Source organism: Leuciscus leuciscus (genome assembly GCF_965113295.1).
Source record: "Leuciscus leuciscus genome assembly, chromosome: 2".
Classification (NCBI taxonomy): Eukaryota; Metazoa; Chordata; class Actinopteri; order Cypriniformes; family Leuciscidae; genus Leuciscus; species Leuciscus leuciscus.
Window position 1 is genome coordinate 4,561,937 of NC_138726.1, and position 18,223 is coordinate 4,580,159.

At 40.9% G+C, this 18,223-nt stretch overlaps 1 protein-coding gene across 3 annotated transcripts in view; it reads right to left on the reverse strand.

Moving 5' to 3' along the window:
- Positions 1-627: 627 nt before the first annotated feature.
- LOC309492161 (globoside alpha-1,3-N-acetylgalactosaminyltransferase 1-like) overlaps positions 628-18,223 on the reverse strand; it is a 71,128-nt gene continuing 53,532 nt past the window's right edge. For 2 of the 3 annotated variants that reach the window (XM_082161036.1, XM_082161035.1), the window contains 3 exons: positions 12,749-12,778; positions 12,517-12,654; positions 628-2,449 (listed from right to left, as the gene is read on the reverse strand). In XM_082161036.1, coding sequence (XP_082017162.1) covers positions 1,762-2,449; positions 12,517-12,654; positions 12,749-12,778 — 856 coding nt within the window. In that variant the 3' untranslated portion in view covers positions 628-1,761. The remainder of the gene's footprint in view (positions 2,450-12,516; positions 12,655-12,748; positions 12,779-18,223) is intronic. The other variant, XM_082161037.1, reaches the window with a different exon arrangement.

An 18,223-nucleotide genomic window follows, 5' to 3' on the forward strand; every position in this document is an offset into this window, starting at 1 on the left:
CATACATTTTTTTGCATTTAATCTCACTTTATTGACCTTGCTTCTGACCTTCGATGATTCAGATTAGCAAAAATTACTATAGGTTTCTTTTGTTTTTATTGGTAAAGTAAGTGTTAAACTTTTTTCTCTTGCATCCTATTCTTTCGTTATCCAGAATGGCATCAGCTGAAATGTTTGTTTGAGCGGCGCTCACTACTTTACACGCGTGACTTTGCATTTCCTTCAGACTGAGGCTTATTATTTGCATTTGTAAGTTTTCCATCCACTGTAAAGTTTTTACTGCATGCGTTCACCCCTCATCACACTATAGTTTTCCTCAGCAAAAACAGAACGTGAAGACACTTTCCTCTCACCTTCACTGCTTCACAGGGACTTTGGTTTGGAACAACATAAGAGTGAAGAAAATAATGACAGCATTTACATTTTTGAGTGAACTTTATACTCTTTAATACAGTGACATTCCTTCCACATACATCAGAGACAGAACACATTTAACCAAACTGACGTATGATGAAACCCAAACCCAAAGAGATAAAAATTAAAATAAATGTGAAAAAAATCTCCTGCAAAGTACAAATATTTGTCATTTGGGAATAAGAATTACATCGCTCCCAATGTTAGATAAGGTTTTATTTTTTTTATAGAAAACCATGCAAATCTTTCACCAGTTTGTTCGATTTTTAGATGCAAAGTGCCTTTCTTTGCCTTCCCCTTCACCTATGCAAGTGCTGATTGTGTTTTAACCAGCATTTGAGATTAGTAACCCAGGAAACAGCGAATCACTAACGTTATGTAAAAGTTATGTAAATGTTAGTAAAAAACGTTCCTAAAATAATGGTTTTGAAAAGTCTTATAATGTTTTCATACTTAAAATACATTCTCGTAATATTGAGAGAAAACGTTCTTAGAACAACATTCCCAGATAACAAAAATGAATGTTTTTCTAACATTCCCATTAAGTTATGAAAACGTTATTTCTGAATAGTTTTAAAACGTTGAAAACGTCCAGTTTTTTTCCATATTAAGAACGTTTTGGTCTTGATTTATGTGAACGTTAAAGGGACATTCCATTCTATCATTTTGAAAATTGTTATGAAAATGTTATTTCTGAATGTTTGATGCGTGTGATGCAGGAGCGATTTTTAATGCACTTAGAAACTTCAAATATTTATTTATTCAAATATTTTATGCACTTAGAAACTGTAAACCCTCTGGACAAATGTGTCAACACAGTTTTTGGTACTTAAAAATCCTGTTACTTTGAAATCCATACCTGTGGCTGTAAGAAATTAATTGCTTACATTTTGTCATTGTAACATTTTTATCACTTGAATTCATATAAACATAAGTAGAAACAGGGCAGCACAGTGACTCCAAAAAACGTTCTTAATAAAAAAAAAATACAAAAGAAAGCAGATGTTTTGCACGTTCAGAAAACGTACAGAAATAACGTTTTCATTACATTTTCAAAATGACTGAATGGAATGTTCTTTTAATGTAAAAAAAAAAACAAAAAAAACTGGACGTTTTCAACGTTTAAAAAACATTCAGAAATAACGTTTTCATAACCTAATTGGAATGTTAACAAAACATTCTAAGAACGTATTTTTGTTAGCTGGGAAGCTGCTCTTTGCACTTTAGTGAAGCAAAAAAAATACGTCAGATAATATATATTTCATCCATCAGGCAGCATATATGTTGTGCAGCTGATAGAAAAATATTTGGCAGGTTTTGTTTTTTTCATGTTTCAGTTAACAACTGCTAAGGGTTTGGACGAATTTCATTATAGTTTTTGATAACTTGAGAGAAGCGAATGATTTTCATCTCCTCCTTTGATTTTCTGTCATCCCACAGATACTCGGGTGAAAGCAGTTTACTGGGTTTGTTATAAAGGAAGTACTTGTTCAAATGAGACTCCTCCTGCCATACTGCCTCAATGGATTTAGATGCATCAATGTCCAGCTGCTCCCGGCAGGTTTTAACAAGCTGATATACGTCTTTCACTAAGCCACCGATCACAGCCCCGCCATAATAATAATCACCCTCGGCAGAAGGAATGAAAGCTTGAGACTCTGGTCGGCGTTCATATGTGAATTGTCCACGAGGCGCAACATAAAACCAAGGATGTATGACACCTACCAGACGACTCAAAGTCTCCACCCCCCAGCGACCATAAAACTTTGAATCCACATCAAGGCTGAAAATATAGTCAGCTTCATTGAAAAGTCGACTCTCAATCAGTTTCTCCAGTCTTGCCATCCTGCTCAAACTGATATCCTGCCATCTGTTAGAACTAGGGACCGTCAACACCGTCAAAGTATGTTCTTCACTCAGATTCACTGCAGGAACCTGTTCTGGTTGATCAGTGAACACATAATAATGCACACGAAATCCAACAAAGTAATTCTGCTCTGCAGACTCCAGGAAATCTTTAAGAAACTTTGTATACCTGAAAAACAGAAGGAGAGTGACAAAATTGTAAGTAATAAACTGGCAAAATATTAGAATTTCTAATCCCTTTTGGCAGTTTATTAAGAAAGACCATACAATGAACTCAAATATACTGTACATTCACCCAGAGTTACCTCAGCTTTTAGATCTGAAAGTTAAGGTTATCCATTTATTTTTTATCCATAAACTTAACCAGAAATGCTGCATAAACTGCTTTCTGGAATACCCCACATGGTTCAATTGCAGCTAAACGTTTATTTAATAACAATAATTACAAAAGAATACAGACATAAGACAAAACATCCATGCAAGAAAAAGACCTGACACTGAACACTGGAAACAAGAGGGCTAAATACACAAGGAATAATCAGATTAACAAAACAGCTGATAACAATCAAGGAGCAATGGGTGAAGAACAGGTAACAGAACATATGCAAACTAAAATTACAACTAACAAAACAAAAACATGAAAGTCCTTCCCTCGCTAACTTCCCTCCATTTTGTGGACTTGGATGTACATCATTGCCTATGTTGCACAAGTCATGACAGCAATGAGTTTAATTGTGCTGATTTATATATATATTTTTTCTTTATGAATTGTTTTATGCACAATTCTATAGGTCTAGGTATGCTTAGGCTGCTGAGGAAAACTTAATAATGAAAATTATAATTTAATTAATTGTGACTGGTGTGAGGTTGGGCTGTTGCTTGGATCGATTGCTCCTGTCTGCCTCGTTGCCGTTGCTGCTGCTGCTGCATTGGTTTACGTCTGTAAGCTTTGTATATCTTTCTGTTTTGAATCATTATTTACTATCATTCCTTGTCGTTTATATTGCTAAATATAGCTTACTCAACATCACACATTAACCTGACATCGCTAGCTTCAATCTAAACCGTTATTGCTAGCACAACACGCTAGTAATTCGCTAGCCTGTTAGCGAGCCATCCGTCCGCTCTTTATTTATTCATTTATTTATTCTCGCGCGTGCTCGCGCCTTTTACGAGTCCATCAAACAACTTAGGTGAGTAGCATCAGTCAACAAACCCGGAAAGTCATGTCATCTTCTCCTCTTATTGTCACTTGCACTTCATGCAACATGTTTAGCATAGCCTTCTCTGTCAACACAGGATTTACATGTGATAAATGCAGGGAGATAGTCAAGCTGATGGGTAAGATTTCAGAACTAGAGACACGCATCCAAACTTTAATCGAGGATAGTAAGAGTGCAAGGGCTTTAGATACTGCTTTGGATGCGACTAGCTTAGTTAACTGTACATTGTTCGGTTCCGGCTGAAGTAGAGCCTGTGCAGCAGGGCAATTGGGTGACGGTGAGGCGCTGTATTCGCGGGACAAAACACCACTCTTCCGTTCCGATTACAACATTAAACAGGTTCTCCCCTCTCAGTGAAACACCCACAACAGAATTCATAGACAATTGGAAAAGTTTTTGGGGCAGACCTGACCTGTTGAAAAGAGATGGTATTCATCCCTCCTGGGATGGAGCTGCTCTTCTCTCTAGTAATATAGCACATTATCTTAGAGCTCAAGCATGAATTGGGGCTCAGGTCGGGAAGCAGACAGACTGGCTAAACCAACCGTCTGCTAGCTGTCTCACGTCACCAAGGTCAGATAAATCCCATCACATAGAGCCTCTTTCACCTAAATATCATCATATAGAGACTGTGTCTGTTCCCCGAATTACAAAACATTTCCAAACCCATCTAAGGTTAAAAATGTAATTGATGTTCAACAAATAAAAAAAACTGATATAATACAAATGAGCAAATGATAAAGCTTGGGTTGCTGAATATTAGATCCCTTACTTCAAAAGCACTTATTGTTAATGATATGATTACAGACTATAATCTAGATGTGCTGTGTTTGACAGAAACCTGGCTAAAACCAAACAGTTACATTACTTTAAATGAGTCCACCCCGCAAGATTACTGTTATAAACATGAACCTCGTCTGAAAGGCAAAGGGGGAGGTGTTGCTGTAATTTATAGTAATATTTTCAAAATTACTAAGAAGTCTAGTTTCAAATATAATTATTTTGAAGTGTTGTAGAAAACGAAAAAGGTGCATTGGGATTGGCATTTAAAGACATTCTATTGGAGTTAGATAACATGTGTCAGGACCTACTCAGTGTCGTAATCAAACTCTAGATCTAATATTATCACATGGAATAAATGTTGATGCTGTTGAAATTCTGCAGCAGAGCGATGACATCTTCTGGGTATTATCAACTGGCCAGAATTTTGAGATCGCAATAGATGTGAAGGATTATAATGCGTTAAGAGCTCGCTCAAGTACTGCGGAGCTAAACCATTTAGTGCTTTGTAAGTAATCAGCAATATTTTAAAATTTATGGTCATACTTCCTGGTTCTGGTAAGAACTCGAGCTGCTGCGTTTTGGACCAGCTGTAATTTGTTTATTAAGCATGCAGGGCAACCACCCATAATAGCATTACAATAATCTAGCCTTGTTGTCATGAACGCATGGACTAATTGTTCCGCATTTGTCAATGAGAGCATATGATGTAATTTAGATATATTTTTAAGATGGAAAAATGCGGTTTTGCAGATACTAGACACGTGACTTTCAAATGAAAGATTGGTATCAAAGAGCACACCTACAGTAGGTTCCTAACCGATGACGAAGACTTGACAGAGCAGCCATCAAGTGTTAGACAGTATTCTAGATTATTACGTGAGGAAGTTTTTTGTCCAATAATTAGAATCTCTGTTTTTTCAGAATTAAGTAGTAGGAAATTACTAGTCATCCAATGTTTCATATCACCTAGGCATTCCGTTAATTTTGTGAATTGGTAAGTTTCATCAGGGTGTGAAGAAATATAGAGCTGAGTATCATCAGCATAACAGTGAAAGCTAATTCCATGTTTCCTAATGATATCTCCCAAGGGTAGCATGTACAGTGTGAAAAGCAACGGTCCAAGTACTGAGCCTTGTGGTACGCCATACTGAACTTGTGATCGATGAGACATCTCTTCATTTACTGCTACAAACTGATAACGGTCAGATAAGTATGATTTAAACCATGCTAATGCAATTCCACTAATGCCAACATAATTTTCGAGTCTATTTAAAAGAATGTTGTGGTCAATAGTATCAAATGCAGCATTAAGATCAAGTAACACTAATAGAAGAGATACAACCACGATTGGATGATAATAGCAAATCATTTGTGACTCTGAGAGCTGTCTCAGTACTATGGTACGGTCTAAATCCTCGCAGATATCATTTCTTTCTAAAAAGGAACATAGTTGTGAGGATACCGCCTTTTCTAGTGTCTTTGACAGAAAAGGTAGATTTGAGATCAGCCTGTAATTGACTAATTTTGTACGATTAAGTTGCGGTTTAATCATAGTCAGCTTAAAAGTTTTTGGTACGTATCCTAATGACAAAGGTGAATTAATGATATTAAGAAGAGGATCTGTGACCTCTGGAAGCATCTCTTTCAGTAGCTTAGTCGGTATAGGGTCTAATATACTGTACATGTTGTTGATTTATAGATGATTTAACGAGTTTAATGAATTCTTCCTCTTCTATAGCAATGAATGAATCAAATGTTTCCTTAGGGAGACTACAATGCACTGCCTGATGCGATACTGTAGTAGACGGTTGTATAATAATTTTCTCCCTGATGTTATCAATCTTATAAGTGAAGAAGTTCATAAAGTCATTACTGCTGTGTTGCTTGGAAACTTCTGGGCTTGAAGCTTTATTTTTCGTTAGTTTAGCCACTGTTTCAAATAAATACCTAGGGTTTTGTTTATTTTCTTCGAATAGGGTTGAAAAATAAGCAGATCTAGCAGCTTTTAAGGCCTCTCTGTATGCAATCGAGCTCTCTTTCCATGAAATGCGAAATACCTCTAGTTTTGTTTTCTTCCAGTTGCGCTCCATTTTTCTGGCTGCTCTCTTAAGGGGCCCGAGTGTGCTCGTTGTACCACGGCATTGGACTATTTTCTTTAATCTTCTTTAAGCGCAACGGAGCAACTATGTCTAAAATGCTGGAAAAGAGAGAGTTAAAAGTTTCTGTCGCAATATCGAGTTCTTCTAAGCTATCTGAGACGCTGAGGTGACGAAACTGATCAGGAAGCGAACATGCCGCTAGCACTACAGCAGCAGCAGCTCTGTGAAGTGGCGCTAGGTGAGGATAACGTTAACACACTCACATGGATATAGGTGGATAATATACACACTCACATGGATATACGTGGATTTGCTTAGAGCCAAATGCAACCTCTCCTCTCCCCAGTTCGCCCCTCTTACCCTCTCTCACTAACTTACTATAAATACTGTAAATAACGCTTGTAAATGTGACGTGACAGATCCCTAGTGGCACCTGAACCGATCATCTCTACTAGCTAATAGTAAATAGTAAAAACACAAATGAACAATGTTGAAAGATACAGTCCAACTTACCGAAATGTACATTCATCATAATAATATCGATCAATCAGTGATTTTCAACCGCGGTAAGCTGGAGAACAATTGTCACATAACATTTAGCCTACCTCAGGAAAGCCAATTAATGACCATAATACTGTATAGGCTAGCATGTTTGTTGGCTAGAAAAAAAGAGCTATAGAGAGTATTTTGTTAAATAATACTATATTACATATTTAGTATATTTTTACTTGTATCATTAAATAAAGTTTTTATTATAATAAAAATGCATTATGTTTAATTTGAGTTATTTGTAAACTTAAATAATACTACCAGCTAATAGGGCTGTTTGTATGTTTACAGCATTATGTGAGGTTTTTTTTTCTTGAGAAAAATTAACTCCTATCTTATCTAATATTTATCCAAATGAGTCAATATTGAATCAAATCACAAGAATTGAATTGAAATCGTGAAATTTGTGTCAAGCAATAATAAAAAAACGTAGCTTACCAGAAATTGTACCATGTAAACATTGTAACATGTTTCTGTTTAGTTACTAAAATGTTTTGACAATCACAATACTTATTGTGATGCAAGATTTTTCAGGTGTTATCTGAAATCTTATTCTCTGTTGGGTTCCATCGTAACTATTAGTTTGTGTTAATAATAGTTAATGTGTAATAGTTAATAAACTATTACTTTATTGCTATTTAATTTAATTTTATCAATCAATAAATTCCTCTTGAAACAAACTTTGTTGTATTATTTTAATTTAATACTGTGAAGCTGCTTTGATGCAATCTGTATTGTGAAAAGCGCTATACAAATAAACTTGACTTGACTTGACTTGACGTGTAGTGCAATACATTACTTTGTGTGTTCTCTGCTTTCCATCTTCATTTTGGAGTAAAGAAGTGTATGCAGGGTTTAAAGGGGAATGTTTTTTTTTTCTCCTCTCCAACCTTCACTTCCCCGTAGATTAGCTTTACCTGCCTATCCACCAGTCGGTAATTTTTTTTCCCCATTCTCTTTTAAAGATCGAATGGGGGGGCCCCATACATACCTTCGCCTTGGGCCCCCAATTTGCTAAATCCGCCACTGGGTCTAACATATTTGTAACACGGAGTCAGCTTTGCAGAATTGGCTAAATGAAGTTTACACGACACTAGATAATGATCTGAGATGTCATCGCTCTGCTGCAGAATTTCAACGGCATTAACATTGATTCCATGAGATAACATTAGATCTAGAGTATGATTGCGACAATGAGTAGGTCCTGACACATGTTGTCTAACTCCAATAGAGTTAAGAATGTCTTTAAATTCCAATCCCAATGCATCTTTTTCGTTATCTACATGTATATTAAAATCACCAACAATTAGGACTTTATCTGCAACCAGTACTAACTCTGACAGAAAGTCAGCAATTTTTTTGATAAAGTCTGCATGGTGCCCTGGTGGCCTGTATATAGTAGCCAGCACAAATCTCAAACGTGATTTATCATTTACATTATATATTGCTATATTAAGCACCAACACTTCAAAATAATTATATTTGAAACTAGACTTCTTAGTAATTCTAAAAATATTACTATAAATTACAGCAACACCTCCCCCTTTGCCTTTCAGACGAGGTTCATGTTTATAACAGAAATCTTGCGGGCTGGACTCATTTAAAGTAATGTAATTGTTTGATTTTAGCCAGATTTCTGTCAAACACAGCACATCTAGATTAAAGTCTGTAATTATATCATTAACAATAAGTGCTTTTGAAGTAAGGGATCTAATATTCAGCAACCCAAGCTTTATCATTTGCTCATTTGTATTATATCTGTTTTTTATTTGTTGAACATCAATTACATTTTTACCCTTAGATGGGATTGGAAGTTTTTTGTATGTCCTAATTCGGGGAACAGACACAGTCTCTATATGATGATATCTAGGTGAAAAAGGCTCTATGTGATGGGATTTATCTGACCTTGGTGACGTGAGACAGCTAGCAGACGGTCCGTTTAGCCAGTCTGTCTGCTTCCCGACCTGAGCCCTAATTCATGCTTGAGCTCTAAGATAATGTGCTATATTACTAGAGAGAAGACGGCACCATCCCAGGAGGGATGAATACCATCTCTTTTCAACAGATCAGGTCTGCCCCAAAAAATTTTCCAATTGTATATGAATTCTATAATATTTTGCGGACACCACTTAGACAACCAGTCATTGAGTGAGGACAATCTACTAAGTATCTCATCACTCCTGCGAATAGGAAGGGGGCCAGAGCAAATTACAGTGCCTGACATCGTACTTGCGAGTTCACACACCTCTTTAACATAAATTTTAGTGATCTCCGACTGGCGGAGTCGAACATCATTAGTGCCGACATGAATAATAATCTTAGAGAATTTACAATTAGCATTAGCCAGCACTTTGCTTTGATGTCAGGCGCTCTGGCTCCCGGCAAACATGTGACTATGGTGGCTGGTGTCTCTATTTTTGGTGTAATAGAACCTCCAATAACTAGGGCACATTCAACCGGATTCTCAGTGGGTGTTTCACTAAGTGGGGAGAATCTGTTTTAACTTGTAATCAGAATGGAAGAGTGGTGTTTTGTCCCGCAACTACAGCGCCTCACCGTCACCCAATTGCCCTGCTGCACGGGCTCTACAGCCGGAACCAAACAATGTACAGAATTCACTAAGCTAGTCGCATCCAAAGCAGTATCTAAAGCCCTTGCACTCTTACAATTAACCTTGATTAAAGCTTGGCTGCGTGTCTCTAGTTCTGAAATCTTCCCCGTCAGCTTGACTATCTCCCTGCATTTATCACATGTAAATCCTATGCTGACATAGAAGGATATGCTAAACATGTTGCATGAGGTGCAAGTAACAATAAGAGGAGAAGATGACATGACTTACCGTGTTTGTTGACTGATCCTACTCACCTAAGTTGTTTGATGGACTCGTAAAAGGCGCGAGCGCGCGCAAGAAAAATAAATAAATAAATAAATAAATAAATAAAGAGCGCACGGATGGCACGCTAACAGGCTAACGAATTACTAGCGTGTTGTGCTAGAAATAACGATTCAGATTGAAGCTAGCAATGTCAAGTTAATGTGTGATGTTGAGTAAGTTATATTTAGCAGTATAAACAAGGAATGATAGTAAATAATGATTCAAATACGAAGCTTACATACGCAAACCAACACAACAACAGCAGAAGCAACGAGGCAGACAGAAGCAATCGATCAGGGAGCACGCAATCGATCAGGGAGCACCCAAAGCAAAATGTGAACTTTGATACCGAACTTTGATAAAAAGTGAACCGTCGGGATAATTCCAGTCCAGGTGGCTACGCGGAAGCGATAAAAATTCTGTATTATACATTTTAAGGCCAGACAAGTAGTTTGTTGAGGGTTGGCTTGTAGGGAAGGACCACACGCCTGCACACATATATTCAAACGCACATACCTATAGACTGAACTCATAATACACATGTGCACGCCATCAGCGTTCTCACAGGATCTCGTTTTTAAAGTTTGCGTAGAGAGAACTTAAGAGTTTTCTATTAAAACGGTGTTGTGTTAGCGACTAATGATTAATAACTAATTACTAAAGTTAATAACTAATGATCGTTGCGACTGAAGTGAATCAATCAAAACTAAATTTAGCTGGACAATAACTTTATTTTAGAGCTGCTATAAAGCCAAAACAATCTCTGTTACTTTAATTTCCTATTATCACTGCAAAGCCGCTTTGGAACAGTCTACATTGTTAAAAGCGCTATATAAATGAAGATTATTAAGATTACTTAAGGTAGGTACAAGTATGCGGTTAAATCTCAAAATAATTTTTATATCATATACTAGAATTGTTTGGGGTGGGGGTAACTTAAATGGGATGTTTAATGCTATTTCATGCAGAGTTGAACATATGACGGAGTATTTCTGTGCCAGTTTTTTTTTAGCGTATGGCCCTGTATGATGTCATTAGGGCTTGTATAGGCACTTCTCCCAGAAGAGCGAGCGCACACATACATCAACCAGAGCGAGAGCAAGAGCAATGCCCATCAACGTGCAAGTTCAGTTGAATTTGAGGACCTAGGAAGAGCATCATAGTCTAGTATTTGTCATTGAATCATAGCCATTACTGTCTTAATTAGCCCTTTTGTTGCACTTTGCCACATTTGAAAAAATGGGATTTCGGCCTAATAATAAAAAAAATATTATGACAACATGACGACCATCCGCATCATGCAGGTATATGCGCCGACCACAGCAGCCGAGGAAGACGAGATCGAGCAGTTCTACGAGGATGCTGGATGTAGCTGTCGCCAAAAGGCACTACGAAAAATTTATTCGAGGGCCCTCTGTGGCCCTCTGCAGCCACCTCCGCCTCCTCCAAGACGTCTCTGTCATCGGCAAAGCGTTCTGCACAGGTAGCAACCACCGACTGCAGCGTGCCAAACTGACCATCGACTCCAGGGTGGAGAAGCACGCACTGGCAACCAGGCACAACGGCAGACAGCTATTGACCCGATCATCTTCCGGCACTATATTGACAGTGCCGACTGGGCGCAGACCGACGAGGACATCACAAGCGACTGGGACCAGTTCACAGAGCGGCTGCGAAAGGCACGAAACATTGCTGCAAAGCCATGCACAAAAGACCAGACCAGCCGAATATCGGACAACACCAAAGCCCACCTGCTGAAAAGGCGGCAAATGAGATCGGACAGTGCTGACCATGTGGAATACAGTACAAGTGCAGCCGCCGCTAGCAGAAGAGGAGTTTGAAGAAGTGCAGACGGCTGATGCAGCTGAAGGTGCTGGCGCTAAAGACACCAGCCGGACGGACAAGAAGAACCCGGCTGGGCATGCAGCCGTTTCTACACGGACCTGTTTGCCAGCAGGACGCCAGTCGACCCGCCCGAAATGCAGCATGACGCCATACCAGCCATCCCGTCAGTGTTGACCAGTGAGGTCAGGCACGCGATCCAGAAAGACCGGATGCCAGGGCTGGCCGGAATTGAGGCTGCGCTGCTCAAGGAGGGCAGACTAACGCTCTGGGCTGCATTGACCAGCCATTTCTGCCACTACATGGCGCAGAGACAAACACCGAATCAATGGAAGACGGCCAAGACAACTCTGCTGTACAAGAAGGGTGACCGCGAACTGCTGAGCAATTATCGGCTCATCTGGCTCCTGCCGATCACGTACAAGGTCTTCACCAAGGTGCTGTACAACCGACTAGCCAGGCAGTTGAACGAACAACAGCCACCCGAACAGGCCGGCTTCTGGTCTGGCTACAGCACGATGGACCACATCCACGTGCTGAACCAACTGCTCGAACGCTGCCAACCCCCCCCCCCCCCCCCCCACTCGACATCAAAAGACAACTCGGCCGCCCCGCAACCCGATGGCGGGACTCGTACAGACAAAACATCGGCAGAGACTGGATAGCTCTGGCCAGGGACCGAAAAGCCTGGTGAAGTTGTAGTGGCCAGCGTCGAAAGACCGAAATACAGGCCGATTGAAGATTGAATTGAAAAAATGTGGTACTTAACGTAAGCATCAGCATTGCTGAAAGGGTATTCTGGTTTATTTAATATTGTTTAAATTTAAGTCAATGAAGATCAGAGATAGGAGAGATATATACTTACTTTCCAAGAGCGAAGACTGTAGTTGCTACGGTGATGTTTTGTTGTTTGTAAATTGAATCAATCAGTATTGGATCAAAAGTTCCTTCCCGTATAACTGGGGCCAACCATGGTGCCAAGGGAACAATTTGGCCATCTGGGCTGTTTTTTAAATGAGGAAATTCACATACATATGCATCAAATCCAAATACATAGTAGTATAAAAGAAAAATATATGTATACAAAATTTTCTTACCCCAATACACTTGGCTGGTTGTAAGAAAGCCTGTAAAAAAAACAAAAAAAAACAAACAAACAAACAAACATATTCAGTTGGGAACAGTTGGGATGTTTTTGCAAAACTTGTCATTCAACATTTTGTAACGTCTGTTGTAGATGATGTGTCTTACAGTGGGCTGAACTTGGATCTTCACATCTAAAGCTCTTAGTTGACTTTATTATTGTTAAAACTCTGCAGGGCATTACACCAAAACCAGTTACCTATCAAATATAAGATCTAACAATAACTTTCAATGCCCTTTACAGTCTTGTCCTTTAATACCTCAGCACCTTCCCACACACTTTAGTCCTTTGTAGACACTCTTTCTGAATAGAATACTATACAATACCATTACATTTATAACATTAGCACAAATTTAAAATAAAAGTCAATTGCAAACCAGAATTTTGGTAAAGTAAAAACAGAATTTAGGAAAAATTAAAAGAGATTCCCTTTCCATTCCTTTGTCAATTTACAAAGTGTTAAGACAATCTAGATCAATGACTTCCTCAAATCCTAACAGTTTGTTGCAGTTTGAAAACGTTTTTTAACGGAAGCTGCCATATAAACATAACTTTTATGTATTCCATTACATAAAATACAGAAATGTGTGATTTGAGTGGATTGCTTTCCCTGGGCTCTGAATAAAATCCTGTTTCCAACACACAAGTGTAACCCACCAGCTTATATGAATATACATGTATAATATAAACACTGAAATTCATATTGCAAAAAACCAGAGATAATAAATATGATGTTTCAAAATGCATGTATGAATAAGTTCAAATGTATTACATTTAAGCAAGAGTTCATCGAAACACAAACATCTAAATGGCATTGTCATGACGCTTCCCCTTTAAGAAATCCGTATATGATCTCATGAGAATACGTGTGTAAGTAGAAAGTGTAGTTCCCTTTCGAGAACGGTTCACTAGTATTGCGTAGCTATACGCTATAGGAAAACGTATTTTCTCGAGAATATTGAAGCCTTTATTTTAAAACGCAATGCAGCTGCACAGCAAGCACAGTGCAGGCTGTCTAAGGACGCTGATTGGCTGGGCTGCGGCAACTGCACGAACCTATGGCGAAGCAGCGAGGACGAGCGAACCTATCAGGATGCTTCCCGCCTCGCGCGGGCGTGGCTGTTGACTATAAGCGGCTCATTTCGCCATTGGAATCAGATTTAATCTCCTTTCGCAAACGACGCATCTCTTCGCTGACTTCTCTGGACAAGAAGCCTCTCTCGCCGTTGAACAGCTCGGCAGTGGAACGCAGCAACCTGCAGCAGCTCAGCGACCGGCGGCCTCCTGCTCAGCTTCCTGAAGCTTCTCTGTGTCCTCACCCGGCCGTCGAAGAGCTGGGTCTGCTAGAAGCCACCTCGATGAGTGGTTCCTGTCGGGGCGCCAACAGGCTTCCACCTCTGGTCTCTTCGGCCCATTGGTAAAGGGTTTTGCTGAGCGCTTCACTGAAGCACAGAAGTCTTCGCAGGCCATGCGACACTTCCTTCCCAAGCGCTCCAGCTCGGCTTCAGGTCTCTCAGCCCCGCCCAGCAACTGAAATCAGCCAGCGCTTTAAACCAGCCAACCACTTCCCCTTTCCAAAGCACCAGGGTCCCCGGCCTAAACTTACGCTTGACCCGGAGCCTCGGAAGCCGTCCTAATCCAGCAGAAAGAAAGAGAAGGGGGCCCAGTCTCGCTGTGCCCGGACCACCCCTGAAAATAGCTTGCGTGCTTCTTCAGTTCAGGCAGATGGAGATGTTCTGATTGCAATCAACGGGCCCGTTTCAATTTACGCACCCGCCTCTTTACGCATTCCCTCCAGGGTTGCCAGGTGTCAGCAAGGTTTTCCAGCCCAAAACCTCGTCAAAAACCGCGAGAATGCATAAAAAACCACCCAATTTTTTTTTGTGGCTTGTTTCTCGTTTAAACACATTGAAATCATTAACAAGCTTTAAAATGACACATTTTTCGACTTATCCTATCTGATTTTAGAAACAATATTCAATCAAATGAATGCAAAAGTAGGCTACTGACCTCAGTCAGACTATTCTACTATTAAACCATAAGCTTATGTTACGGAAAATAATGCAATCAACTTAGGCTATCGATGAGTCTGTTTATTGTCAATAAAAGTCGCTTGGAACAAAAGCATTCAGTAACATAAAAACATTGAGTGGATATGTGGACATAAAAAATAACCCACTTTAACATTTCAGTTATTGGCAAATGGCAACATGAAACATGCATATTAGGGCTGGGCTGGGAGAAAAAAATGTATTCACCTAGGTATCGCGATTTTTAAAAAATGTTATGATTTTAAAATCGATTTTTTTATTACAGAATATTACAGATATTAATTCAAATTAAACTGCTTTATTTTTGCCCTTGCTTATAGATGAGGTTGACAGAAGTTAGCCACTTTTGTTTCAATAGAGGATGAAATGTGTCGTTACAGAGCTGCACCATTCATCTTTAAAAGTCTGTGATCTCAATTCAAACACCCACGCGATCTTATTCCATTTCGTCTGTCTATTAAACCTTTGACAAAATCACATCGCAACATTCAAATCTGTGTTGGCGCTGCCACTGACCCGGAGAGAGTTGTCATGAAACCCTGCAATCTAGTGTGTTGTTTGAGGGGCAGGCGGTGCCGGCGTGCGTCACTTTAAGATAGTGGGAGGGAGTGTCTGTTGTGAGGTTAGGGGGCACGTCAGCCAGAGTTGTAGTGTGTGTGTGTGTGCGCGTGTGTGTGTGAGTGAGTGAGACTGCTGCCTGCTGAACATTGGGTTGCAGGAAGAAGGATCTGAAGTGCCAGTGTTTCGGCAACAAAAACCCGCCGAACTGATCTGAAACTAGCCCAATTTTTATCCACCCGCCCAAACCCGTTTTCGCCCACAAAATAGATTGCAAAACTGCCCAATCTGGCAACCCTGATTCCCTCCGGTCTCGATGCTCCCTCAGGTCATCGAACGGATCAGGGAGAACAAGTGTGCAGTCCTCTTAATAGCCCCTCTCTGGCGGACACAGACATGGTTCCCCGAGTTGATGCAGCTGCTAGAGACAGCTCCCTGGCCTATTCCGCTGAGGAAGGACCTCCTCACGCAGGCGAACAGGACAGTCTGGCACCCCCGGTCCGACTTGTGGGCCCTCCATGGATGGCCCCTCAACGGGTATCCAGGGACTTCCCGGAGAGAGTCCTTAACACTATTGCTGAGGCTAGAGCTCTGTCCACAAGACGTCTCTACGCCCTTAAGTGGTCAGTGTTCACCGGCTGGTGCTCAGCTGGGAACCTAGACCCATATTCATGTGAAGTACCACTGGTACTTTCTTTTCTCCAAGAGCGGCTGGACGCGGACCGGACCCCCTCCACGCTCAAAGTGTATACAGTGGCCAAAGCAGCCTTCCATGCTCCTGTGGCCAGCCAATCTTTAGGGAAAAGTGACCTGATTGTACCCTGGGTGGCATGTATCAACCAGGCATATATCAACCAGGCTGAGCCAACGATGGTGCTCCTGGACCACCAGGGTGGACATCGCTAGACCGATCGTGCAATCCGCAACGCTCGTGCTCCGGAGAGCCAAGTCGGTTGCAGTGCGGAGCTCACTCATGAGCGCACGGTCTAGGCCAGGGGTTTTCAAACTGGGGGCCGCGGCCCCCTGGGGGGCCGCCAGGGGGCGCCAGGGGGGCCGCAGCAAGTTGAAAAAAAAATCGAAAAAAAAAAGTTAAAAAACGTCACAAAAAAAGTGTTAATATGAGTATTGTTATGAAATAACATAATAATTTGTTGCATAGCCTATCTGAACATTATACTTTTAATGCTAATCTTTTAGAGATTAACTGATTGATCGGCTGGTGACCAGAATTGGCCGATTTTCACGTGATTTTCAGTCTGACATATGCCGATTCAAATGCACTCGGGCGCCGCATGATTAACATCGCCTAACATCAGCATCACACGTGCACACAGAACGCACATGTAGGAAACCTTGTGAATTACGGCCGTTTCAGACCGCAAGCGGCGCGTGAGCAGCGCAAATTTTTTTCGGCGTGCATGTTCAGTGAGTGCATTCACATCGCGAGCAGGAGCAGCAGGAGCGTCGCGTGCCGTGAGCAGTAGTGAAGCGGAGGGTTTCGGCGCCGTCTATTTTTGCTGCGCTGCTCACGCTCAATTAAAGCGAAAGCACACTTTTGATGGACAAAATAAATATGATTTCACACAAAAAGTACCAAAAATTCACATAATTTGCATGTAGGCTATAGTGTGTTTTAACAAGAACTGGAGTAGGCTATGTCAGAAAAGAAAATGAAGACTCCAAAATATTTATAGAAAATTTACCCATTTAAACTTGTTTTTATTAATCAGTTTGGGTAAAAGTGGTGTTTTATAAAAAATATATTTATAGAAAATAAATATTTGTGTGTGCTGTAAAGTGGTTAGAAAAATGAAATCAGAATCGGCTAAAATCTGTATCTGCAGGTCAAACTCAATGAAAAATCGGAATGGGTCTTGAAAATTGTAATCGGTTCATCTCTATAATCTTTCTGATTGACTGGTATCAAACACCATCACATAATCTGATGTTCACCTAGATGTTTTATTTATTTATTTATTTCTACATTTGCCGCAGTATTGTCGATGGGTTCAATAACACATCCTGCAAAAGGGGGGCCTTGGCCAGAACCTAGTAGTATTTGGGGGGCCTTGTCATGGAAAAGTTTGGGAACCCCTGGTCTAGGCTACCCTTGTGCATGTCCATGAGTGCCTTGGCCTGATAGACCTGTAGCAACGCCATGGCATGCAAAGAGGAAGCGGCTTGCCCACAGGCTTTGTAAGCTCTGCCCCTAAGAACGGACGAGAAGTCACAGGCCTGAGAGAGGAGACGAGGATCCCCCGTCCAAGAGGCAGCGGCCGCTCGACACAGGTGTGCCGCGAGAGGCCACTCCACTGGAGCCGCTCCACTGATAGCCTTGTAACCCTTCACTGCTCCTCCGTCAAAGGTAGCGAGGAGGGAGGAGCTACTCAGGCAGTCTCTGGCAGAGAAAGATGCCGTCCACGACCTGGTAAGCTCTCCACGCACTTTGGGAAAGAAAAGGCACTGGGGCGTTGGGCTGAGAACGAGCGCGGCCCGCCCCGAGAAACCCTCTCTAGAGCTCAGCTCACCCTCCGATGCTGCAATCGGCATCCTGTCCTCTGGAGGGGAACCGAATGAAACGTCTGGTCGGTCCATTACAGAGGGACCAGTGCGGAGCTCCACCGGCTGCGGTGTGATAGAGGAGTGAGGGGCCCACAGGGATTGGTTACTGGGTGGGGAAGCCATCACTACACTCTAAAAACTCCTGGGTTATTTCTTCAACCCATTTTCTGGGTTATTTGTGTTGGGTTAAAATTATGGGTTATTTTTTCATAGAGTAACCATTTTCTGGGTTATAGGGCTAATATTTTGACCCAATT